The 27,169-nt window shown below is 45.5% G+C and overlaps 1 protein-coding gene across 1 annotated transcript; it reads right to left on the reverse strand.

Moving 5' to 3' along the window:
• LOC144135467 (neprilysin-2-like) lies at positions 1 to 26,545 on the reverse strand. Its single transcript, XM_077668126.1, has 12 exons — positions 26,467 to 26,545; positions 23,981 to 24,130; positions 21,016 to 21,281; positions 18,581 to 18,721; positions 15,860 to 16,039; positions 14,806 to 14,965; positions 14,396 to 14,494; positions 9,853 to 10,161; positions 8,778 to 8,975; positions 5,664 to 5,893; positions 2,721 to 2,864; positions 1 to 464 (listed from the first exon to the last, which is right to left on the reverse strand). Exons 1-12 carry the CDS (start codon positions 26,543 to 26,545, stop codon positions 114 to 116), a joined length of 2,307 nt encoding a protein of 768 aa, XP_077524252.1. The 3' UTR covers positions 1 to 113.
• Between the last annotated feature and the right edge of the window lie 624 nt (positions 26,546 to 27,169).

A 27,169-nucleotide genomic window follows, 5' to 3' on the forward strand; every position in this document is an offset into this window, starting at 1 on the left:
GCTGTGTTTGATATGTATTCCACAAGCACCCTTTTACGAGGAACAAATTGCGAGACGACACACTGTGACAGACGCCTGATCACTTCTTATAATTAACACGCCTACGCACGACTTTAAAAGAAAGTGCACTTCTCCGGATTCATTGCATCACCGGGTTTACAGTAGAACGCCTGAGCGAACTGGGGCATGTTTTGCAACGGCACAATGCAGCGGGATCGGCCGTGCCAATAAAGGCCGCCAGGCACCCGGCGCTTGTTTCCTTTGTCCGAGTGGCACCACTTAATGCAGTGCGCCACGAAGAAGACCTGGGAAGAGGTGAGCCCGACGTTTGGCACAGTCACTGTGCGATGGCGGTACGGAAGACGGCTGAAAGCATCGTGCGCCAACAGGAGGCCCGTGAAGTCGGCGAAGCCTTCCGAGTCTATCTCGCCAATTAATTTCCTCGCTCGTTCTTCGGTTTCTGCCTGCACGCGCAGATCAGATCATGTACACACCGCGTCAAAAGTTTGCAGGCCACTGCGTTCCCTTGTAGTGGAATGAACCTGCCTCGAATATTCCACGTTGCGGAGCATTCATAGCACACATCAAGCAGCAAGCTTCTCTAGCGCGAGAGGAAACCCTCTCCTAGCATTTCAAGGCCCTTTGAACTTTAATCCGGCGGTGATGGTTCCATTATGCGGCTCAAGAGAAAAGCCTTTGGCCTAAATACATTTGGTCAAGACTGTACTTAGAAGTGGCGAGAGTCTTCACTGGGGCAGGCCGTAGCAGTATACCCAACAATTCTGGACAAAACCATTTTTGAGCTGGAAACCATTCATGAACGGAATTTTTTCATATATTTTAAGATTTCACCATAGCGATCAGTCTGTCCGCAGATAACCCAGCTACATTCTTGCATTTTTTTTTCTATTAACGTTTTTGCTATCATCAAAAGCGTTCCCCATTGGTTTTTTATGGCAGTCTTAGCTGTTCGTTGCGATCAATGGAAACACTTTAAAAGAAAGAAAGACAATGTTGGACTTGGGTGGATACCAGTCCCCATTTATAGTACCTTTGTTCGCATCATCATAGCTGCGATTAAAACGCGTGTGGTTAGCCTAATTGCTTATGCCATCTGCACAATGGATCACGAGATATCAAAGCCGTTTTTGAATTTCACAGTGTATCCCGATATAATTAAAGTGTACATAGTGGTCACAAAGGTTTCCGCAATAGGAACTTGGTGTCTGGTGACACAAAGTAGTTATGTATGCTTCCCTAGAACGGTCATTTGCAGGTTACGGTCGACAACAAGGACACTTCGTATTAATTGGTAAAGGGGACTAATCAACTTGTGTCGATTGGCAAGTGTCTGTACAATTTAAAAAGCGGGTGTTGGAATTAAAAGTATCTATAGTCGGTAAAACTCAAGAACGAAGCTGGTTTTCCCCGTCAAAAAACCCCATTCCAGAAAATGGCGTCGGCCAATTCTCATGACTCTGTTAGCGTGACAATACATGGAGCGGCGCGACAATGCGGGGAGAATACTTTCCCCAAACATGGGAGTAGGGGACTACACCCTTTCATCTGCCACTCCTTGCACTGTCACGCTTGCACGGTAATGAAAATCAGCCGACGCCATTGGCTGAAAGGAGGTCTTTTGAAAAAGAGAAGCCGTTTCTTCCTTGAGTTGCATCCGACTATAGAAAACAGCATGCTTTTATCCAGACTGAAAGGCGCTTTTGCGCTAAGCCCAAGCAGCACAGGTAATCGGTCCAATATTGGAAATGTGTTGGTAAATGCTGGTCCTACAAAGGGCCAGTGTGAAACCATCCCTTTCCAATATCGTTCCAATTGCCTGTTCTGCTTGGGTGTGTGCCATGACGTACGCCTTCACCACTCTCCCCCCACTTCGATCCTAATTCGCGGCCGCGGTTTCCCTCTCGCCACCCGTCTCCTCCCACACACTCATCCACACTTCATCCTCCTTCTTATTCCCTGCTCTTTCCTTCCCTCGCCTCTCTCAGAGCTTCCCTCTCTCCACTTATACTCCTCTTCAGCGAGGCTTCGGAAGCCGCCAACGCCAGACATATTTTTTCCTGTCGAGGGTTGCAATGCTAACGCATTAAAAACACCCTTACAGTCAAACGTCACAGGAAGGAGGGGCACAGGGAGCAGGATCATGTTCCAGGAGCATGTTCCTGGGAACATGTTAACGTGCGCAGTCATTACCGAGTCCGTACAACCGAGAGTGACCTGTGAAATGTTGCCAGGGACCACGCAGGAAATCCACTCGGACCCCATATTTCAGCACGCTATTGTTATCGCATGCCAGCTAGCGATGATTTTTCCGCATTACCAATTGTGTAATCGTCATTCATATTTTTTTGGAATCACCTCGAAGCGAAGATAAAATCAATGGAGTTTCTTTAAGCTTCATGGCGAAATACGAAATCGTCAAACGACAGGTTAGTGGCACTCACGCAGTGATTTTCCCATCGTTCATCTCGTGCAGACACCTAAGTGTAATTACTGTTATATTTACAACTAGCAACTAATATTTCACTTTGTTCTCCTTTCGTTAATTGACGTTTTTAAGCAGACCCGACCCACTTTAATCAGGCTTTCCTTCACTCGATCTCCTTTCTCTCCTTTCTGAAACATATCATGTTTCAGAGGTTCTGTGAATATATTCAAATAATCGTAAGCGGGAAATTCAAACTGGTCTGAGTTAAACGTACCTTTTGGTATGAGGCGCGAAGGCAGAGCACTTTTTTTTCGTAATCACGCATAGTGACCGTGTTGTTGTATCTGACCCGATGGCCTTGGTAGTCAAGTGTGATGCCCTCCACGTCAAAGGCATGCATCAATTCGTGGCCGAAAATCTGCAAAGGCCGCATAGAGAACGTCAGCTTCTCGCGTAGGGAAGGATAAAACGACGCTTGCAGGAGTGAATTTTGCCTGGAATCACAAGATTTGACACAAAAATTCACACTTGAAAGAATGGAATGACTCACACCCGGCCCGCTTCACCTATTAAGGCAAGCGGCGAACTAAAACATACCCATTAATTCTGAAGAAAAGCGATTTTCAACAGGAAACAGCTCATGAAAGCAATTTTTTCTATTGGTTTTGACTATAACAATCAATATATTCGCAGATTTCTCTTCGCCAGGCTTGCATCTTTCTGCTATTAACGTTTTCGCTATCATCAAAATCGTTCCCCATTAGTTTTCTATGGCAGCCTCAACTGCTCGATGCGAGCTACGGAAACAGTACAAAAGAAATTTTTACAACATAGGGAAAGAATGGACCATTACCTTCAATATTTTCATAACAGTACCTTACAGTTTTCCCATGTTCAAATATTTTGTCCAAGAATGTTAGACGTGAGAAATGACGACGAGTACATAATGCCTTTGTTTAGATTTCGGACTATAAATTAGGCCTTATCATGTGTGCATTCCACGATCACATCTTGTATACTTCAATGCGATGTTCAATTTAGTATTTTACGAAGTGGTCTGTTCTGCAGCTTTTTCTAAATTTAAGCTTGCCGTGTTGTGTTCTCTGTTTTACTCGGTATTTTCGGTTCCTCTGGATCTTTTAGACACACCTCACATCTGTTCGATTTAAACTGATTAAAGATAAGAAGTTGAGTATATTCAGATAGAATTTATTACGCTTACAAATATGTACGTGTGAGTTGTGTAATGGTTAGGGAGATGGCCATACTTCTGGTCATCAGTGCACCCCGCAGAGTTAATTACTATGTCGTCGTTGATGGCGCCATTCCTGCCTATTCAAGGAAGTAGAGTTGAGTGATTTTTATGGTCTGCGGTATAATGTTGCTCATTGATTTGCTGTTCATGGTACTGTCTCTTCTTTATCACTGTCGTTCATTGCACTCATAGGATTCCGCAAAATGTCACAGTATGGCTTGAAGAATTTATAGTTACATATTGCAGGGGGAAATGCCAGCAGTAATTATCATGGTTGGCGCGCTCTTAAAACCATTACAATTTTTATCTTTACTGCGGTGCTTCAAACTCCTGTTCAAAAATACGCCAAACGCCGCTCCAGTAAGCTTGATATACTCGAGTATCGCTTAGCAAAATATTCCCTCCTGGTATAGAGCGGATAAAAATAGTTACGTTGACGTGAAAACGAGAGGTTATGAAAACAGAACATGCCAGTGCACGTTAAAGATCCCCAGGTGGTCGAAATTATTCCGGAGCTCTCCACTACGGCCCCTCTCTCTTCCTTTCTTCTTCCACTCCCTCCTTTATTCCTTTCCTTACGGCGCGGTTCAGGTGTCCAATGATATATGAGACAGATACTGAGCCATCTCATTTCCCCCCAAAACCAATCATTAATATGAAAACAGAACGATTGAAACTATGCACGCACCCGGTGTGGTGGCTCAGTGGTTAGGGCACTCGCCTACTGAGCCGGAGTAGCCGGGTTCGAACCCGACCGCGGCGGCCACGTTTCAGTGGAGGCGTAACGCAATAGGCGACCGTGTGCTGTGCAATGTCAGTGCACGTTAAAGATCCCCAGGTGGTCGAAATTATTCCGGAGACCTCCACTACGGCACATCTTTTTCTCTTTCAACTTTCACTCCCACCTTCCCCCCTTTCTTATGACGCTGTCCAAGAAGAAGTGATGCAGTTACTGTGCCGTTTCATTTCGTAAAAAAAAACTATTTAATGATGCACACGCACAGGCGTGTATACGGACACACACCATGGACCATCGCCATTGTGAAGTTTTCATTCTGAGAGCGCTTTCTTCAACTTTTTCTTTCAGCGATTTTAAATTTTGCGACTTCATTTTGATTGTACAAAGCATGCAAAATGTACGAAAATTGCTTCAAAGCAAAGCAGAAAGCCGAATGAGGATGATGAAAGTGAAACGGAGCTGCAATGCATACCTAGGAACCAGTTGCTTTGCATTAGCTAAGCCATCTAATTTTCTGTTTTTGAGGTGCTACTGAAGAACACCGAATCAATCGCTAATACGTGTTGTACCAAGTAGCCCCTGTGCCCAAGTTACCTGGCTAGAAATGCGATAACTTCATGGTTTTTTGTCAACGAGGAGTTCATACATTCTTTGTAGCTTCTTTTTTTCTGCTTAGTCGTGCATTTAAATTTATTCTCATGGGAGGTCTCACTTGCGGTATTGTACCTTGGTACCTCTCGCTGTATATTCTTGTAACTTCTGTTGGAATCAAAATAAACTTTCAACTTCAACTTCAACAGCGCGGGAAGACAGTACAGACGAATAAAAGAGCACGCAGCACAAGCGTTGAAAAGCGCATAGCTTAACAACGAATCAGTACCCACTTGCCCAAACCGCACCCTTAATTAGCGCTTAATTCGCCACATGAAATTAAGCTTACCGCTAATTAGAGGTTCTATGTAATGGGTTCAAAGAAGCAATAAAAACGCATTGAAAGATTACCCTTAAAATAACACTGTGGAGAAAATGAACATTCTTATACTAGATTCACAAAATAAGATAAATTATTTTTATCCGCATATGGGACATTATTCATGAGGTATTTATTTCTTGATACGGCTTGTTCAACACTCTTGTCCGGCTATCACGATTCGTAACAATTATTGTGTTTCAGACAAGGAACGTGTCTGCGTGACAGCACGAATACAATTCCAGAGCCATACCTGTCCATAGCCTCCGTAGTTCATCGCATGCGGAGCTTCTCGTATGAAGACTGGCGGTTGCAAAATTCCCGCATAGATCGTGACGCTGTTGTTGTATCCCTCGTACTCAGCATTAACCGGGGTAGTCATGAAGCTCTCAATGCCATTTCCTTGAACGGTTCGCAGCGTCAGGACACGAAGCGACTCCAGATACGGGTACAAAAAGCCCCGACGAACGTCCGGGAAGTCCGCTGCGTAACCGTCCAACAAAAAGAGGGCAGTCCACAATTTATTCAGTTTGGAAAATATTGAAGCGCTCGTAGGGTTAAATGACAGTTATATTTAGAATATAGCTCAAAATTTTGTTAGGCAGATGGAAACCGTCGACGATATGATGACTAGCGACGAATGCAATTTTTGCACAAACTTCGTATTTCGTTACCAACGATAGAGTAGAAAACAAAGAAAAAATTTCATGACGCTTAACCAAGGGTGTGGCGAGTGTCAAGCGTTAGCGCTGAATCGCAAAACTACTCCCTTACAAAAATGGTCTATAGACAGTCTATAGACTTCTTGAGACTATTGTTGACTTCGAATCGCAGAATTGGAGCACTTCTGGAGCAACGTTTCGGGCTCTTTTCGGAGCAACTGTGTTCCAAACACAGATCTGAGGCACGGATCGCGTCTTCCAATGGTAGACAGGGAGCGGTTGCCGAGCCGAGATTGCTCCGTGGAGCAGTCGGGACTGCTCCGCCGAAATCGGCGGATCCGACCGGAAGTTTGCGTGACGTTCTTTTTCAGCGGCGCCCTCATGCTCTGGCCAGAGCAAGTGTACTCCAATCGCAATTTCAGGTCGCGCACTCTGCGCCGGATTCACGCGCTCTGTCACAGAGCGTGCAGACCGCTCCGGGCCTGCGATTGGAATTCACCATATAACCTTCCTATAGATTTTTGTCTATTCATAGTCTTTAGACTGTCTATAGACAAAAGTCTACGAAAACTGCATGGCCACAAATCTATAGATTGTCTATAGACTGTCTATAGAAATTGTACTGCCTAGAGACTGTTCTCTAGGGTTCGTCTATAGAGAGTCTATCGACTTTATAGACGGGAGTGTATGGACAATCTATAGACTGTCTAAAGAAATATTTGTAAGGACTAGCAGATTGATGAAGCCAGTCCTAACGGTAAGGCGATTATGCTTACTCCATGGCGGGGTTACAATGAATGGCACTTCGTCCATGAAATGTGCGAACAATCCGGCATCTTATCGGCAGTATTTGCGGGCAGTCTCCCTAGCTGCAGCTCCGTGTGTTTAGCTCGCCGTACATTCACGGCGTCTGGCGTCGAGCTTAGGCGCAGCGTCCCGAGCACAAGCATACGTACTACTGCGTTTGCACACCACTGGTCGCATTAGGTATGTGCCGTTTTCGTTTCTTGTTTCGTTGCCCTGCCTGCTCTATTGCCAGCGAAACGCGTGAGTATTGGCGTAATCGCTTTCACTGCTGTGCATACAAATTTTTTTATTTATGCACGTGTTTAATCATGTCGACTGTGTTAGGATTGTTTTAGGAGTGAATTCATCCGATGTGTCGTCGACCACGACTTTCTTGTACTCCATGACGTTGGCGTTGAAGTCACTAGTAAGCAAGGCCGACAAAGTACGTTCAAATTTGAGGACGTTTTCTGACAGGCGTATGCCGGCGTCTTGCAAACGCGTGCCCCATCAAATGGCCAAAGTTCTGGGAGGCATGGATTTCGTGCATGCTGTCGTGACATCATCGCTGTCGAGGGCGCACCCCACCCAAAGACGACGAAGGGAGCCCCACGTTAGGTAGCCAAGACAGCACTGAACCCCAGTTACTCTTGTGTATGTGTTAAAATTGAAAAAAAAACACGAGTCGTAAAATAAAATAACAGCACAGTTCAGTTAACAGATCACTCAGTGTTCCAAGTGTTCGATAAATGAATACGTATAATCCTAACGGAAGGGAACGTAAAGCTCCTGCAAATGTTTTCAGAACAAGGATACCACTAAAAGACATTTATTGGCGGTGTAAACATGAAGACGCAAATTCAAGTTAACGCTATGCATTTTTCTGATGCACGAGAATAGCTCATTGGTCCATGTCAGACCACGCAAGCAGGGAGCAAAGACTGCTACTGTGTTTCGTGGCTACTGTGTTTCGAACATTATAATTTAATGCGAAAGCATTGTATGGTTATGCCGCGTCAGGAAAAGTGTTCTCAAATTTTTTCCGCACGATTATGTCGTTCTGTGGAGATAACAGTACAAAATTTTGATTGCGTTAGGTAGTGCGTGAGCAGATCTGGGATGGGGAAGTTTGGTCGACGTGGTGTAATTAGTTAATTCAGTTGAAATAAGGAAAATAAATGCTGTTTGAAGCAGGTTTTGTGTGACTGAATCGATGAAAAACGATGTAAATGCGTGAGAAGGCTTACTTGGTAGAAAATAAAACAAAATAAACACAAATAAAAAATAATTAAAATAAGAGCGTAACAAAACTTTAAATGATAAATTTTTAAAAGCTATGAAAAGAAAATGCAGGGAGAAAGAAAAGAAAGGGCTTCATCGCATTATCGTTCTTCTTAAACAGACTATAAGAGCAATCCTGTAATTCTTTAACGCGACAGCGTTATGGAGTTCGTGTCACAGAAAAGCCGGTGTCGTTGGCGTCTTTGGCCGTGAGCGAAAAATGGCGCATCTCGGTGGACACATGAACCGCGCCGTCCCGGTGGACACCTGAACCACGGCGGTTCCTCACGGTAAGGTTCCTCACGGCGCCGAACGGGTGTCCAGCGAGAATTGTGAGACAGGCGTCATTTCCTTTCCTTAAAACCAATTTTCATTTCAATTTCCTTCCCTTACGGCCCGGTTCGGGTGTCCACCGATATATGTGAGACAGGCGTCCTTTCCTTATATTGTCCAACGGGCCACGTGTCGCGCCGAACGGGCGTTGGCGTTCTCTGGAGTCCTTGGCAGCGCTGCAACACGCTGTCGCGTCTCACTCTTAAAGACGAAGCTTAAGCGTCCTCCAAATTTTTGCACCTGTGCACGATACGCGGAAGCACCCATTAGGCTTGTCACCGAGCTAATAATGGCTTAGTTCTCACCATATAAGGCTTCCACAGCAGACGCATTGGTGAGCTCCTTTGGGTAGCCGATGGTGAGGTGCAAGTTTTCTACCTTTCGCAAGGCCATGTCTCGCACGGGGTCTTTAATCCAAGCTGTTGTCTTCAGCTTGCGCAGCAGGCTTCTAATTATACTCCTTGCCATTTCGTCGGCCGACGCCAGCGCTGACGGAGGGACCCCTAAGAGACGGCAACGTACAGTGGAGAATGACAGGGTGGCCAACGCGGAACAGGGACGATCATGCAAAAAGAAAGGAACAGATTTTAGTTGGATGAGTTGTGCACCGTATTGGCCTTCTGTGATCACTGAATAAGTGTTAGGTAACCATTGGTGTGAGATATACGCATTTTCTTTTCATGTCCTGAGCCAATGAACACCTCTAAAAAAGGGTTAATTAGATCGAGGTCAGAGAAACGAAGTTGCACGTTAGAGTTTACGCAGCAAAATACTAGCACATGAATATTCAGCAACGCAGTACCTTGAGGACTAGGTGAGAGATGTTGGGGGGTGGAGAGCGGAATCGAGTAGTACCATCAACCAATAGTTTAAATGAGCACAGCACAGTTGTAAAAAAAAGGATTAGAGATACACCATATATTGCACTATAAAGAAAACAAACACTCAAAGAGAACATAATAAAGTATTGCATAATAAAGTAAAAAAGGCATATAAACCATAAAAATTACAGGGTAAACATGGGAACTGGTTTGACCTCGGATGAGAAGGAAGTAAAACCTTAAGTAGACCACAATGGTTTGGCAGTGTCTTTGTGTAGGGAACACCGATCACACTATGCTGTGCTTGGAGGGTTCCTATATCAATAGTAGGAAGGTCAAGAGGATATATGTTGCGAGGCACTGTTAGTCCCATATACTGTTTAAGTTAGATCACCGTGATGATCTCGGGGAAAAACAGCTGCTCTAAATTAATTTCGTCATAACCTAAGCCAAAGAACTGCCGGGAGCCTATAAGCAGTTCCCGTATATATGTAATTCGTATGCATTCCCGTCCACGAATTATGCTCGTAGTAGAGATGAAACAAAAAACAACGCGCACATTTGTCGAAGTATTGTTTCGTGATGGCCAGTGCCATGATGGTGTTCACTTGACGGTAGCAGACATCGCTGACGGGATCCGCTCCTTCGCCCCACGTGAGTGCATGGTCGATCAACTGCCGCCCGTGTGCCAGATGCAGAAGGCGATGAAAGAGGCACCAAGCCATCAGGAGCCGAGAGTCGTCGCGTGACATGCGAGAGTGGTCCATGAGGAGGACCACCACCGCAGTCGCGTTGTCCAGCACCACCACCATGGTGAAAGCGTCGAAAGTGTGGTTCGAGTAGGACGTGATCAACCGCCGCCAGTGCTCTGAACGAGAAGGGTTAGGCGTATGTTATCGGCCACGAGGGGCCCCCTTGCGTTTGCGGGAGACATGTTTTGCTGTCACACAAAGAGGGGCGCTTAATTAAGCTTGATACCTCAATTCCAGGCCTCGATCATTCAACCCTCCTTTGTGTTTGTGTCCCAGTTCTTTTTTACGTTGTTACTGCTTTTGATAAGAATTTAAGTAATTGCTGGTGGTTTAGTTCATGTTAACCCATGTCGAAAGCGAAAAGCTGCATCTCCCTGGCTACGTTTGTGGTCGAGCGACTGGCAGTTTCCATAGATAGCCATACTGACACACACACAGTAGTAGGCATTTTTGAAGCGAAAAGCTTCACATCCCCAGGTGGTCGAAATTATTACGGGGCCCTCCACTACGGCACCTCTCTCTTCCTTTCTTCTTTCACTCCCTCCTTTATCCCTTCCCTTACGGCGCGGTTCAGGTGTCCAACGATATATGAGACAGATACTGCGCCATTTCCTTTCCCCCAAAACCAATTATTATTATTATCTTTAACGTGCACTGACATCGCACAGCACACGGGCGCCTTAGCGTTTTTCCTCCATAAAAACGCAGCCGCCGCGGTCGGGTTCGAACCCGGGAACTCCGGATCAGTAGTCGAGCGCCATAACCACTGAGCCACCGCGCCGGGGCAGAAAGCCAAAGTGAACAAGAAATTTTTTGGGGGAAAGGAAATGGCACAATCTGAGACAGGCGTCATTTCGTTTTCTTAAAACCAATTTTCATTTCATTTTCCTTCCCTCACGGCGCGATTCGGGTGTCCACCGAGATATGTGACAGGAGTCATTTCATTGTTTGACCTCTAGCTACATTCAAGGTTAAACTTGCAGCCTCGCTGACGGCTCGAAATGCTGGCGTAGTCAAGCTTTTCGCTTCAAAAGAATTGAGCTCATAGGCAGAGCTCGCATGACCATCTTCTCAATCCCTTGTTTATCCTGTTACGCTATTTTTGGCGGCGACTCAGATTGAACATCTAGTTTTATTTCCTATTGTTTCGAGCGCAGTTTGAGTCGCACGACTTGAATGTTTGCTCTTAAAGAAAGTGTTGGCAATCAGTCTAAATTCATTACTCTTCTGGGCCGAGGTAACATCGTGAGGGCTCACATATGATTCCTTTAATTGAAATATCAAGTATAACCCAATACAAAAAGAAAGAAAAGTTGCCGCCACCATCTGGGAGACGTTGAAGTAACCAGCGTTAATTGATGTGAAGGAGAATAAGGTGAGGTACACCAATGGAAATACGAATTTTTGCGTTTATTTTTGTTTTAATTTTTTCATATGATAATTATTGGCCGACATCTTCAATTTATAAGTGAAGTCACCAATCAATCACCAATTTGGTTGCTGTATCGGTTTACAATTGGGGCCGCCATCTTGAATTCCTGGAAAATTTCACGCCGAAGGTAGGTGGTAGCGGAGCCCAAGAAATCTAGAAACGTGATCAGTAAGAGGTAACGCTCCTAAAATTTTATGTCGTAACAACCGATTTGGCCATGGCTACGTTTCGATGGAGGCAAAACGCTAAGGCACCCGTGTGCTGTGCGACGACTTGACTGACTTATGTTTCTGAGAGGAAAAATGAACTGGAAAGAGCACGGGCCTGCCTACTAGCTCAAGCCGCACCACGCTCGCTGCCACGTGCTAAAGGTAGGAGGGGCAAAGGATAGGAGAGCAAAGAGAGAATGAAAAGACGCGCCGCTCTAATATTTATAATATGCCCCGGGCCGACCCTGGAGGTGGTGCAATATCGGGCCGACCCGTGCCAGAGTGCTTCAAAAGAAGCACTCCGCCATATTCTAAAAATAAGTTTAATATCTTAGGTCCAAGGATCCGCTGCAGATATTAAATCAGGTATCAGGTATGAGCCAGTACAAAAAAAATCTGTGCGATGTCAGTGCACATTAAAGATCCCCACGTGGTCGAAATTATTCCGGAGACCTCCACTAGGGCACCTCTTTCTTCCTTTATTATTTCACTCCCTCGCCCTTGCGGTGCGGTTCCGGTGTCCGCCGATATGTAAGACAGATACTGCGCCAATTCCTTTCCCTAAACACAAATTTTATGTTTTTATAGTAAGAAAATTACGTGTAGTAGCAACAGGATTATATGCAGTAGCGTGCTAACTCTTGTAGCGATAGGATAACAGAAAATTAGTACAGAAAAATACTACAGTAATACAGAAAAACGCTCAAGTATAAAAGAAAACCCGTCGTTACGAGAAAAATATAAAACATTTTGCTGTATATTGGGCATGAATCTGTCAGTATTAAAGTGAAAGTTTACTACGACATGTTCCGCGAGCTTCGGCGACCGCGTCGCTTTGACCTTCAGCGACCTTCAGCGCGTGGCGTGAGAGGCTGGGCCGAAACCGATGAAGAGCGAAAGCAAAGGAAAGGCGTTTAATTGGCCCCCTGGGAAAGTGGACACCTCAGTCGCGCTTTATGTTACGTGGCGGTAGCTACGTTGTGGCAGAAACACGGCGCTGGCCGTCGGCGTTCAATATGTTCAGTTAACGTTCTATAGTGATTTTAAGGAAACACCCGCCGCGGTGGCTAAGTGGTTAGGGAGCTCGACTACTGATCCGGAGTTCCCGGGTTCGAACCCGACCGCGGCGGCTGCGTTTTTATGGAGGAAAAACGCTAAGGCGCCCGTGTGCTGTGCGATGTCAGTGCACGTTAAAGATCCCCAGGTGGTCTAAATTATTCCGGAGCCCTCCACTACGGCACCTCTTTCATCCTTTCCACTTTCACTCCCTCCTCTATCCCTTCCCTTATGGCGCGGTTCAGGTGTCCGCTGATATGTGAGACAGACACTGCGTCATTTCCTTTCCCCCAAAACCATTTTTCATTTCATTTCATTCCTCTAATCAAAATCTTCACTACACATGCAGCGACACAAGCAGAACACCACGCTAAAGGCTTTCGCCTCACCGCGCTTCAGGTAAACAAAGTGCCCCCTGATTTTTTTTCTGGGAACTGAGATTACTTGGATAATTATTAATTACAAATACAGCGTCACGGCTTATTCAGCTGACGACAGGTTTATGATATTTCCAACCTCAGCTGGCATTCAGCGTCCTCGTAAAACTACCGCTACCGGCATGCACTGCGACAATGGTGCACTCGAAACACAAAAGGAGTAAAAAGGGAATAAGCTGTCCTCTAGCACACTACGTTAAGAGGGCACGGTATGCTTCCAAAGTCTGACGGACGGCACTCGAGTCTGGTTACGTGCAGGAATGCGAAAGCATGGAACTTTCTAGAGCGCGGGTTATTTTCCACGGCGCCTGTAGTCATGCATTTTTTTCTGTTGTTTCGTTAAGTTTTTGTTTATTTTTGTTTTCTGTTTATTTCCCAATTGTTATTTTTCTCAGCTTTTTTAAATTTTGTACAATTGATGACATCATAGTGTCATGACGTCATAGGTCAATTGATGACGTCATAGTGTGGCTGATTTCGTGGACGGACGGTCGGACAGCGATGAGCCATTAAAGGCTTTCGCCTTAAAATACGGAACATTTACGGATGGCAACGGAAACAAATCACCTCTTGAAAACATGCGACGCTCAAGCATTTACGAATATTTTCACCGAGGTTTCAACTTCCTCTGTTAACCTCCGGCGCCGCGTTTTCAAGCCTCTTCCTGTTGCTAACTGCATCGAAGTACTATGCTTTGCAGTGGGAATTCGGTAAGCAATCCATATATTTATCCCTCGAAATCTACCCCGGAACGTATGTGTGCAGCGCACACCGTAGCTGCTCCAAAAAGGTAATGGGACAGCTTACTTCCTTTTACCTCAGTTTGAAAGAGTAAGCATTGCGTATAATTCCGTATAAGTAGTGCTCGAAATCTACTCCGGAACACGGGCGTATATAGGCTTATTCGTCTTTGGAGTGTTGTGTATGCAGCATATAAATAAGGTCATGGCCCAGCCTCAAGCCAAGGATGGCAATTAGGTATTTGTGTACTGCAATGTGAGCGCGACGCCACTGAACTCTCACACTTCTTTACAACGTGCTTTAGCTAAGGAGCGGATGACGGCAGGAAAATGTATCTTGAAACATATATGCTTTTCCGCCTTATTTATGTGAGATGCCAGGGCCAGGTATCCAAGAAACAGTGTAAACGCACTTTCCTCAGGCTGTGTGCCCGTAAATTACGCTACGCGGCATTCGTACAGCGAACCGAACCCACCTGGTGTAACGTAATATTTCGTCAGACTTCCAAGGCTGCCCACGGATCTGATTAACAACTTGTTCCACTTGCTTCGGAGCTCTTCAATGAACGGGCGCACTGCAGAGAATAGAAATGAATGAACCTCAGATTGCTGTGCATTTGGAACGAGTCTCTAAAGCATGAAATCCATGGATACAAACTAAACCTCTTCATATTTGAAAAAAAAAGCAGTTCAGAGGTCAAAGAAATACATACTTCAAAGACGTGAAGTAAAAACAGATATTACTGGCCTCTGAAAGATGTTTTGAAGATCCGCAGAAGCAGAGAAATAGATCGCAAAGCCGCATTCAGTAAGTTAGGTGCAGTAAGAGGAGACCGCTGCAATATGGAATTTCGCGCGCGGCACCGGAGAGCAGATGTGTACGCACCTATGCCCTCGGCTCGAACAATGCGCGTGGCGACCGAATACGCATCGAGCTTGGGGACGTAGAGGCTGACAAATTCCTCGTAGAACCGCGCCAGCCTGCGCTCGTCAAAAGCGTAGAAACTGCTCTGCATCCACTCCTCGTCCTCCTTGTGAATCAGCATCTGCGAAAGCGGCGGTGCAGGACCCTACTGAATCGAATGTTTTCAGTACAAATCAATTGCCCCGCCGCGGTGGCTCAGTGGTTAGGGCGCTCGGCTACTGATCCGGAGTTCCCTGGTTCGAACCCGACCGCGGCGGCTGCGTTTTTATGGAGGAAAAACGCTAAGGCGCCCGTGTGCTGTGCGATGTCAGTGCACGTTAAAGATCCCCAGGTGGTCGAAATTATTCCGGAGCCCTCCACTACGGCACCTCTCTCTTCCTTTCTTCTTTCACTCCCTCCTTTATCCCTTCCCTTACGGCGCGGTTCAGGTGTCCAACGATATATGAGACAGATACTGCGCCATTTCCTTTCGCCCGAAAAAACAATTATTATTATTCGCAATGAGAACAGAGTGTGTCGTATTAGTCTTCCTTTAGATTCCTTGGCATATCTATAAAATATTTTATAATATTTCGTTTCAAAACATTTCTTTGCTCATCACAATTACCCCTGTATTTCTTTCTATAGAATATATCTATCTGTCAACCTCAAATACAACTTTGTGGTGTTGATGCGGTCGCCATTCACAAAGAAGGTTGTGAGCAAACGCGTGTTTTCGTTCAGCTTTAACGTTTGTTGCCGAGTTTTTCAAGACTTTAGATGACGGCCAAACGTGTGGCACGGCACTGAGCCAAATCGTTCAAAGTGTGCCCTATTCTTAACCATTTCGTATTGTACAGTTTTTCAATGGAAACAATTACTAAACCCCGTTTCCAATCCGCGCAGAGCCCACTGCTAGTTTATGAAAGTTAGGTGCTGAACACTCAACTCGCGTCTATTTTAAGACTATTCAAATTTATGCATTTGGATGCAAGGAACCTCTGGAGAGAGTTTTGCAATTGGAATGACGACGTACGTGTAGGAAACGCTGCCCCGGTTTATTGGGGTATGCGACTACGTGAAATTGCACGAGGGCTGGGAGGCCATAGACGAGGGACAGCCGCGTGATCCGGTCCGCGATGTCAAAGTTGGGATAGGAGTGCATGTCGGACATGTCGAGACCGAGGGCCCGGAGGAAGTACCTCAGTGATTCTACCTGCGCGTGAGATAGCAAAAACATGAACAAGAACAACGATTCACAACAAGTAGGTGCATATATGCAGAGGCGTGTATTTATACGCTGAATTAAAAAAACATTCAGGTGCGCAAGCTATTGGACTAATTTAGAACAAACATCGCTCACAGGGCAGCATATCCAATGATCTACGTTCTTTGACATGAGATTAAACGTCGGAACAAGCCTGTTTTGCCTGAAATTAAGCAGAAGCAGTTTTTGCAGACGAGAACCAAGCAGATGATCCGACAGGCTGCTCTACCTACCAGACAAAGCAGCAACCGACAGCCCGGCTTCGTGGGTGGGCGCGTTCGACGTTCTTTTTAAGGTTACTGTCGCGTTTTTAAACGTTTTAGTTGTACAAGAGGTGGCTCTTCCTTTTGACACCAATTTTGAAGAGAAGACGAAACGGCATCTTTAAGGAAGTGCACAACTTGACCACCGAGCCAAGCTATTGGTTGCTTCTGCAACCGGCAGAGGGCGCAGCTCGTTATTTCGGCTTCTCAGCTAGCCCTTTTGAACACTGTACTTATTATATATAATTATAATTGGTTTTGGGGGAAAGGAAATGGCGCAGTATCTGTCTCATATATCGTTGGACACCTGAACCGCGCCGTAAGGGAAGGGATAAGGGAGGAAGTGAAAGACGGAAGGAAGAAAGGGGTACCGTAGTGGAGGGCTCCGGAATAATTTGGACCACCTGGGGATATTTAACGTGCACTGACATCGCACAGCACACGGGCGCCTTAGCGTTTTTCCTCCATAAAAACGCAGCCTCCGCGGTCGGGTTCGAACCCGGGAACTCCGGATCAGTAGTCGAGCGCCCTAACCACTGAGCCACCGCAGCGGGTAATGTACTTGTGGGCGATACCAGTTTTTCATTACTTTCAGAAAATTCAGGCAAATGTCGGTGTTGAAATACCTATCAAAGAACCTAGACAACAGTATTATACCTTTTGAGTGCTGTTTACTCCCGACTAGGCCAGTAATTTGTTCGGAGAAACCCTTCTTAATCAGGGAGATGAATATTGAAGTCTGTGTACTTAACATCAAAATGGAGTAATGATCAGCTGAAGCATGAAGACGAGGATGCGTGGCACGCTCGTGCTGACGCTTACGAAGAAGGCTGTTCTTAAAAGCTTTGAATCACATCCACAGCAAACCAGCGTCATCCGAAATCAAATTTGCTAGCGCTATTTGCACCCCGCCGCGGTGGCTCAGTGGTTAGGGCACTCGACTACTGATCCGGAGTTCCCGGGTTCGAACCCGACCGCGGCGGCTGCGTTTCTATGGAGGAAAAACGCTAAGGCGCCCGTGTGCTGTGCGATGTCAGTGCACGTTAAAGATCCCCAGGTGGTCGAAATTATTCCGGAGCCCTCCACTACGGCACCTCTTCTTCCTTTCTTCTTTCACCCCCTCTTTTTTCCCTTCCCTTAAGGCGCGGTTCGGGTGTCCAACGATATATGAGACAGATAATGCGCCATTTCCTTTCCCCCTAAACCAATTATTATTATTATTATTATTATTATTATTATTATTATTATTATTATTATTATTATTATTATTATTATTATTATTTGCATGTCTGTCTGTCTGTTGCTGCCAGGAAGAAAAGAAAGGAAAGTGCACAGGCCTGCTCACTGGCTCAAGCCGAGCCACAATCGCTACCACGTGCGGATAGAAGGAGAGTTGAAAGATGGGATAGAAAGACAGGATAGTAAAGACGCGCTAAAGACAAGGCCGATCCCGGAGGCAGTGCAATACCGGGCCAACCGGTGGCGGGAGTGAAGCATCCTTCAAACTCTCCGCCACATTTCCAAAAAGAAGGCCAACTTGGACCCGTAACAGATGCTCTACAGGTCCGGACAATCGCTATTTGCATGCAAGGGACAAAAAGAACACATACGCACAGGACAGACGCTAGTCTTCAACTTTATGTCCTGTGCGTTAAACAGAAGGTGATCAGAAATGGTTACCCAGTCGCCCAAGAAGCAGTGAGCATCGCGAATTTGGTATGGATACATCGACTTTAACGAGAAATGTCTCGCCTCATGAGTGGCGCGAACAGGATGTGTCACCACGGGCTGTTGTGGACATAGCGTGTCCTCATGAGCTGGCGATCATCCACTAAGAGTGTAATTATGATTTGTAATGATTAGTGATGATTGAAGTGAAAGTTTAAATGACCGAACGGCCAAATAACATAGTGAAATAACACGGAAATCAATTTCGCTAATTACTCCGATTAAATCACGAATGTGGTGATTTACTAGTAATTCCTCCGGAATTGAACGAACAATGAAGCAATAACGAAATAATGTATTAATAATTATTACAATTAATTAGTAATGACCACATACAGATCATTGATTTATTGTTTATATATAATTCGTAATTAATGAATTATTGGAGTGATCTGGGGGTCAAGGCAATGTTTTCGCATTTCCGCCCATGAGGAGACTTACGTACACCTTTTTCGTGCAGCGTCCTGAAACCGGTCGACTATCCTGTGAGAGTTCGTACCTCAGAATTATTGGCGTTGGATCCGAGCTGCACGCAGGCCTGGAACATGGCGGCGGCCTTCTGCGCCGCACTCTGACCACGGGGCGGGATGCTAGCAGTGCGGAGCTCTTCTTTGATTCCGTAGAGCGTCAGGTTTTCCAGCTGATAAGAGAACGCCATCAACGGTAAGGAAGTCGGGCGGTGTGGTTTGCAAAACTCAAACTAGGTCGAACTATTTTCGTTGAACCACAGGCTATAGGGCGAGCAGTGACGTGACACCTATATAGTTTGTTTCACAGGGAAAGAGGCGGCAAAATTAAACTGTTTAGTGTCTTCAAGAAAAGTTGTTTTCTACAACTCGTCGTCCTACCTCGCTAGGCGTAGCTGCTTGTAGGCTATCTCATTGGGCGCCTTACACTCAGGGAAAATAAGGAGCGCTTTGCGAGAGCTTTGTCAAAAGCGCTTGGGTAAAAAAAGTGCTCCTCCGCGAGTGCTCTCGTAAAAAGGCATGTTCAGACTGTTGACATTGGAGGCGCGAACGCGACCGATAAAAATACACGAACTTGCTGTTTTGAAGATAAACATGGTGCGCGCAAACACGTGTACATAAATTCAGTGTGCATAAGCGCATCACCCGGTGGCAATGAAAATAAAAAAATTGAAAGATTAGTCCAGCCATACTGAAACATTCACAAACTCCTCCTATCCGAAGACGATTCGTGAATGGAACCGACTGCCAGCCAGCATTGTTTTTACGCCCAACTATTGAATGACGTAAAAAGCATTTCGCTTGTATAGCTACTCGCAAGTGCTTAAAAACGGTGTGACGTGAATTTTATTTGTTTTTGCACAGAACCTCGGCACTGCTGTCACTGCTGCTTTTTTACTCGTGAGTGAATTCCGTCAGGTGTTCAACGCGGTTTATGGGAGCAGGCTTGTTGTCGCTTCATGCGTTTTAAGCATGCATTACTTTGTTCTAGTTTTCATATCTCCCCACTGCTTACAGCCTCATCTAGAGGCTTGCCGTACACTCCAAAAAAACAAGCAAAATTCACAGTGATGTCTAATTATCTGATGTGTTGGCAATAGATTAGCACCAGAAGCTGTTGACGCCATTACAGGAAGCTGTTGGCGCCTTCACTCCCAGTCTAGTTCCGGCTTTTTCATTCTGGTGACGTCAGTACAATCGTACAAATGGGATTATCCGATTTGCTAATGTCACTTCCCTCCTGCCGATGGGTGAATTTCATGACCGCCAACACATTTTCTTCCTAATGAGGCGTTTAATCCTACCGCATACTTGCGACTACCGCCACTAAGCCTTGCACCTTATGGCGCTTCGGTGGGAATAGTCGCGTTTTTAGGCTTAACTTTTCGCAAAGATAACGGACTTAGTTTGCTCATAGGAGTTAGGTTCTAAGTGATATAGCCCCCATTTCAAACATATATATATATATGGTGTCTCAATGCGTAACCTAACATCAATTTTTTTTTATTTATTGCTTACTGCCAGCATGAAAGTCAGGCTTTAGGCAGGAATGGGGGGTACAAAGCAATGCAGTTCACAAGAATACAATGTACACTCAGTCTCGCGAAGGACGCAAATGAAAAGAGCATGTATAACAGGTATAAAGCCAAAGGAAGAAGTATAAACACTATGATACGACAGCGTGGAACACCGGTATCTATTACGGAATGCACTAAACAAAGAAGATAGCGTCGAACACTGAACCACATTTGCAGGTAGGTCGTTCCAAGTACGGATAGTTGTAGCGAAAAAGAAGGCTTTGAACAAAATGAATAGTGAACAATGGAGCCGTAGTGGTTCCGAAACGTTTTTTCATCTTTATTGACTTTGGCTAGTGACCAGCACTCCTCATTACCAGGCTTTGAACACACTTGTTCTGCATAAAAAATCGCTCACCTTCTTTGAATGAAAATAACTATTTTCCGTTTATTCCAGTTTGGTTATGGTAGATCAAATAGAACAGATTTAATCTTTCTTGGAATCGTCTTGCCTGCAGGGTTTCTAAATTAGCTGTTTATAATTGGTTTTTTGGGGAAAGGAAATGGCGCAGTATCTGTCATATATCGTTGGACACCTGAACCGCGCCGTAAGGGAAGGGATAAAGGAGGGAGTGAAAGAAGAAAGCAATCAAGAGGTGCCGTAGTGGAGGGCTCCGGAATAATTTCGACCACCTGGGGATCTTTAACGTGCACTGACATCGCACAGCACACGGGCGCCTTAGCGTTTTGCCTCCATAAAAACGCAGCCGCCGCGGTCGGGTTCGAACCCGGGAAATTAGCTGTTTGCAAAAAGGCTTTTTGGGACGTTTTCCAAAACCATTCAAATTTTAATCCCTGATCGTGTCTTTCGGGTGAGAACACGTTGCATATTCACAACCAATCTTCAACTGGCTATCTAACAAAAAAGAGTGAGCCCAGAAACTGCTCACCTTCGCGAGCGCGCTCTGTCCGCCTTCGAACCTGCTGCACACGAAGCTGTAGAAATCGTCGCACGGGTTGTGGCTCCAGTTCAGCGAAGCATTGATCCACTGCGCGGCAAGCTGCGATCCGCTCGGAGGGTGCGTAGTCCTCGTCCGTAGCGTGGTCCGTGTAGTCCTGGTCCGCAGCGTGGTCCGTGTAGCCCTGGTTGCCCTGGTAGGTTGCTTGCGGGTGGTCCTCGTCATTCGAGTGTGAGTCGCACGGGTCGTCGTGAAAGCTGAGAAGGTGGGAGGAGAAACCAGACTTAGTGCGCAAGAGAACAGTGTCATGCCCACATGCCCTGTTCAGCGATTGAAGGCTGCGCCTGCTGCATGGTCTACCTTTGTAACTCGCGGAAGTTGTAAATGCACAGGTACAAGCAATACTAAGGAGAAAGAAGAATGCAATCAAGAATTAAATCTGATGCTAACTCCATACTGATAATGGGATCATTCAATTAAGTGAAGCGTTCAAATGAGACCGCACGTGTCTAATAAGTACATAAGAACTGGAGTGGTCACTTGAACTCCGCCTTAAGGGTATGACGCGATAACGTAATCGGTTAATTCTCATATATGTAGAAGGTCGTTTCTACTTTACATTCACCATCCTTGGGAGTCCTAGACACCCCTCCTGGCGCAGTATTGAAGAAGTTAAGCGATGTGCCACTGCCCTGCGATGACAGGTGCTCCCAGCGGTGGGCCTTGTGCGACCCAGGTTGATCATCTTCCCGAGCGACCAATCATTAATTTAACTGCCACCTGCCATGATGGGCAGTTTACTGCTACCTGGTGGGCGGGTTGTGATGACGCCGCAAGGTCACGTGACCTAGATGGCCCACCTGTCTCCTAGGTTGCCCTCTGGGCCGCACCTGCCTGCCAAAGTCATGCTCGGGATTTGTCTATCACACCTACAGCACTGACGCCGGATTTTCTGGGGTAACGGTGCCCTTAACGCTATCGCGTTAAAAGCAAGAAGTATGCGGTTCACTCGTACTTAAACTCTAAACACGAATTAGACTACACGGGAGTAAAAATTGAGTAAGCTGTCCTCCAGCGCACTCTCTTCGATGGAAAGGGTATGCTGCCCAAGTCCAGGGGCAGATTTCGACCATTAAATGGACGGAATGCTTAGTCTTGACAATGCAAGCATATTGCTCATGTATTCTTCAAGATTTTGAAACGTTTTGAATAGAGAAATCCTAGAAAATAGAGAAGAAGCTGCTTCTTCTTTCAAGTATGATTCATTGGGAAATATTAACGTGACCGATGAAGGCTAATGTAAGTGCACCTCGCGGCCAGTAGCACGGTTTGTGTGCAGAACGAAGCAGCATGAAGGAAATGGTGAATTCACACATGAAGCAAGGCCTCTGTATCTTTACAGTCATTAAATTCAGAGCACCAAAATAAAAGTCACATTTGTCCTTGATTACAGATAAAACTGAATTCGCCGAGCTCATAAATATGTTCCATCAGTGCAAAGAAAAAGTGGGCAGAAAACGTCACCATATAAAGCTCTGGCGTGGCCTCATGGGATTGTGCTGCTTCTTAAAAATTTCTTTGTAGACTTTCCATTAACTTCTTATTGACTTTTTTGCCTTCCTATGTTTATTTCTTTTTGTGTGTTCACAAACTACAGTCTATAGACAGTCTATACAAAAAGTACCAAAATATATGACCACAATCCCATAGACTGTCTATACACAGTCTGTAGGATTTGTATTACCTACAGACTAGTTTAGAGGGTTTGTCTATAAAAAGTCTATACACTTTATTCCCAAAAGTAAATGTTTGTAGACAATCTATACACAGTCCAGAGATATTTTTAACGATGCTTACTCCCTACCGAGCTAAACAGTGTACGTTTATACTCGGACAGACGGGTTTTACACGTTACAGGCAGAGCTTGTGTTCACAGTGCGTTGACGATATTTTTCTTATTTCAAGCACTATGCTTAGGAGCACTAAGGTGGCAGTCTGGGCAAGTTGGTGATTCATGATGAAAATGTACAGCGCAAAGTCTGGGAACGTTGGTGGTTCGTGATGAAAATGTACAGCGCAAAGAATGACGAGGACACAAGGAACACACATGGAACACAGGCTGAAACCCTTCTTAGGCGCCTGGGCTCAAAAATAGACTCGTACGTCACTGCCGCCTTCAACAAAACGGATAACTGTGTTCCCGTACATTCATGGCCTATCTGATCACCTAAAAAAGACCGGCGAACGGGGGAATGTGAAAGTTGTTTTTTCTGTCCCCGATAAGCTGCAAAAATTGCCCAGACTGTCGTCCAGTCCCAGTGATTCGAAGAATCTCAACTGCAAGAAGAAGCATCGAAAAAAGTTCGTACAATGTACGCATTCTGTTGTCTACAACACCCCTTTGAAATATGGGAAGAGCTATGTAGGACGAAGCGGTAGGTGTTTGAACGACCACCTCCGAGAACATTGCAATAATGTGTCCGAACGGCGAGGAGAGTTTCTGGACGCACACTGTAGGAAATGTAAGAAAAACGAAGATAAAAATGCCAGCGGCTCAGATGAAGTGTTCGTGAGCCAGCCCGCTTACCAAGATTGCTCTGTTATCGCCAAAAACCTTAGCCAACTGACTCGAGAAATCATAGAGGCTGAAATTATAGACCGGTTGGGTGGGTCCTGTGTGGCCAAGCCATCGACTGCTCGTATACTTGTAAGGAGCTGTAATACTTGCGTCATCATATGAATGTGTCGCCTACGGCGCATGCGCGATGCTTGCCCGGTTTTTTTAGCTATATATACTGGTGCGAGGTTGGGAATAAACTGTTGCAAGTCAGCGCTCGTGTGTTCCACGTGTCTTCCTCGTGTGCCCGTCTTTCTTGCGCTCTACATTTTTGCCAGCTTAGGAGCAGAATGTGGTTAAGTATGGCCTACAGAACAAATCGAGAGTGTGTTCACGCACGAGAGGGGCGCCAAGTCCCTTCTGGAATTGTGCGCTTTGGCCCGGCGTCTCGCGGAGACACCAAAACACCGTAGTCGCCCCCACGGTCCTCTTCGGCATCCCGGTCGCTCCTCCTCTCCCTATCGCCAACGCCGTCACTGATGCTGTCATCTGCGAAGCAGTCGGCGCAGACAGCATCCCGTCTGAGTGCATAACAAGCCCGGGAAACCACTAACAAGACCGCTCTCCCTGTAAATGCGCAAGGCAAGAAACTTCCCAGCTCTGAGCGCCGACCTTCGCTCTTGGTTTTAAATGAGCACAGACGCCTAATTTTGTACAACATGAACTGGTGGGTGAGTTGGTCGGACATGATTCTTGTAAATCAGCGCAACGGCTCGAAGCGAAACAGCGTCAAACTTGGCGCTACTTTCAACCAAGTCAGCCGAGGAAGAAATGTATCCGTAATTCCATACATCCATGTTTTATCCCACAATCTGAAAAGAATAGGAAAACGAGCTGGAGTAGATGTTTTTTTTTTCAGTCCTTGTAAAATTGAGGTCTTTATGCGCGCGTGTAAATCAGCCTGAAAGAACATGTCGCGATGTTCCTGTGTGCACGAAGAAACGAGAAGAAATATGTTGAGTTCCGAAACAACTTGGTGTATTCATTCCCTTTGTCCGGTGGTGAATCGTACGTCGGACAAACTGGTCGTTGTTTAAATGAAATACTTAACGTGATTTTCATGCCGCCCAATGTTTGAGAAGAGAAAAATTGTAGAAAGAAGCAAAGACCAGCTCACCAGAGAGATAATTGAGGCATCAGAGATCATGAGGATAGGTAAAGAATGCATAAGCACCCCTTCTATTGCTATCCCGAAAATAGAGCACGAATACTTGATGTCATAGATTACGTGCATCGGCAAATCTTTCGCACGCTCTGAATGATTAGAATGTGAACCTTGATGTTTTTCTCTGTATTTTTCTATTTTTCTGCGATACCAGCATGTATTTAAGCTCTGGTGTCCAGAAAAAAAAAAACATTCCGTTGTTAGTTCAGCGCTGTGTTTTGTCCCTTTCCTGTCTGGCTTCGAGCCGTTGCGCTGGTTTACAAGAACCTAATTTTGGAGCCATGTTTTCTCACTACAATGATGCGAAAGACACTACTACGCATGAATCACCATGTGATATTCGCCTACGACCCCTAAATAATTTTTTATCAACTTTTTTCTCTCATGCTATTTCGGTTTCGGTTTCAACATCCGAACGATGACTGTGACTTGAAAAAGTGCTTTTGTGTCACGTGAGGCATAGAAAAACGTCCATAAAATCGCTGCATTATCGTTTTCGTTTACTGCAGTGCTAAATCCAGCCTTCCCCAAGAACCGGAATTACAACGAATGTGGAAGCAGCGATAATATTGAAGTTTTTTCATGTCTCACGTGACCTGTAAGTAAACGTTGACGTCAGAGTCCTAATTCGGCTGTTGAAACCCAAACCGTAACAGCACGAGAAATAAATGAAATTATAAATATTTAGCAGTCGTAGGAGAATACCAGGTGGTGATCCTTGTATAATAATTCCTTACACATCATTACGAACAAAAAATACGCACCCAAAAGGTAGGTGTCGATACTCATTTAAGCAAAGCCAGCTGCTCTGGTGCTTGTAAATTTCAAGGGGGTAGTAAAGTGGAAAGTTGGGTTGGGCGAGTTGAATTTGATTCACGGTGAAAGGTAGCGCGTAAAGAACAAGTGCCAAAGGAACAAGCGTGGTGTGTAAATATTTTGTGTTCTTTCCAATAAAAATTTACTTGCGAAAAAATGTTCGTGTCGATCGTGTCTTGCTTCTTCCTTTGGTCCTTGTTCTTTTCGCGCTACCTTTCACCATGAATTGTCACTAAGTGCTTCTTTCCGGCTACAGCTACAAAAACCCACTTTACTCAATGTGCCATCGTTGACCTGAACGCTGCGCCCTTTGCATCGTTCTAAAAAATGACGTCGTCCGGCTCCAGGTGGCTCCTGTTTTCGATGCCTATCCCGTCGTCCCTGGCGCGAGATTGACGTGAGGGCACGTATGGACGCCATGAGGTATACGGTTGGTCAAAAGTTGCCCGGCCGCAGAGCTCGGCTTTCAGCACTAAAGCGAGGCACTTAAAGGCGATATGAAATGCCCGACGTCCTCCGGAGGTAAGGGGAGGCTCCTCCCCCCCCCCCCCTCACCCTCCTGAGACTTAAGAGCTTGGGAGTGTCGTAAATGACCCACTTTAAGTCTCAAAAACAGACACTGTGGGCTGCGGACTTTTGAGCAACCCTGCACATTATTTATGGTGCGAAAAATGTACGCAGCGAAACCAGTAGCTGTTGGCATCAGTATAGATTTTTTTTTTGCTACTGTGGTACTTTTCCATCTAAGAGCCACCTGATAACTTTCTATACACTTTCACGTTAAGGTCCGGCCACGTGCAACGCGCACGCCAAAGCGAATAAGCTTCGCGGCTGACAATCTTACCGTTCCTTGACATCTGAACGATCATGAAGGTGGCCAACCCGGCGATTCCCACGGCCAGAAGGCAGAAGAGGATCCCCATTACTGCGGTATAGGAGCCCGACTCCCTGCATTTGAGTGCGTTCAAATGGACACCCACAGCCAGGGCAGTATTGGTAAACACAGAAAACGCAACCAGATATTTTGCAGGGAGTTTATGGACACAGTCCACGGAGTAAAGAGCACGTTTTTCTCCACACTAATTGGCAGCACGTACTGACCAATTTACAAACCAAGAATGATGTTTCAGCTGTCTACCGAAGCTTACATCACCCGGGAAGCCAAGATGAATGGCTGCTGACATAAAGAAAGGGGAACTTTTAGCATACGCTTTGTGTGTAAGAGAGAGGGGTCCGACCTCTAAAGGCTCAGGGTAATAATAATAATAATAATAATAATAATAATAATAATAATAATAATAATAATAATAATAATAATAATAATAATAATAATAATAATTGGTTTTTGTGGAAATGAAAATGGCGCAGTATCTGTCTCATATATCGTTGGACACCTGAACCGCGCCGTAAGGGAAGGGATAAGGGAGGGAGTGAAAGAAGAAAGGAAAAAGGAGGTGCCGTAGTGGAGGGCTTCGGTATAATTTCGACCACCTGGGGATCTTTAACGTGCACTGACATCGCACAGCACACGAGCGCCTTAGCGTTTT

The sequence above is a fragment of the Amblyomma americanum genome, chromosome 5 (assembly GCF_052857255.1).
Source record: "Amblyomma americanum isolate KBUSLIRL-KWMA chromosome 5, ASM5285725v1, whole genome shotgun sequence".
In the NCBI taxonomy this organism is placed as follows: Eukaryota; Metazoa; Arthropoda; class Arachnida; order Ixodida; family Ixodidae; genus Amblyomma; species Amblyomma americanum.

What these genes read in the sequence shown, in the direction of transcription:
- LOC144135467 (XM_077668126.1), bottom strand. Translation starts at nt 26,545, where the DNA reads ATGGGGATCCTCTTCTGCCTTCTGGCCGTGGGAATCGCCGGGTTGGCC. An exon ending in GACAGAGCGCGCTCGCGAAG is followed by an intron (nt 18,722 to 21,015) that starts GTGAGCAGTTTC and finishes TTCTCTTATCAG; the next exon opens with CTGGAAAACCTGACGCTCTA. An exon ending in GAAATATTACGTTACACCAG is followed by an intron (nt 10,162 to 14,395) that starts GTGGGTTCGGTT and finishes CTTCTCGTTCAG; the next exon opens with AGCACTGGCGGCGGTTGATC.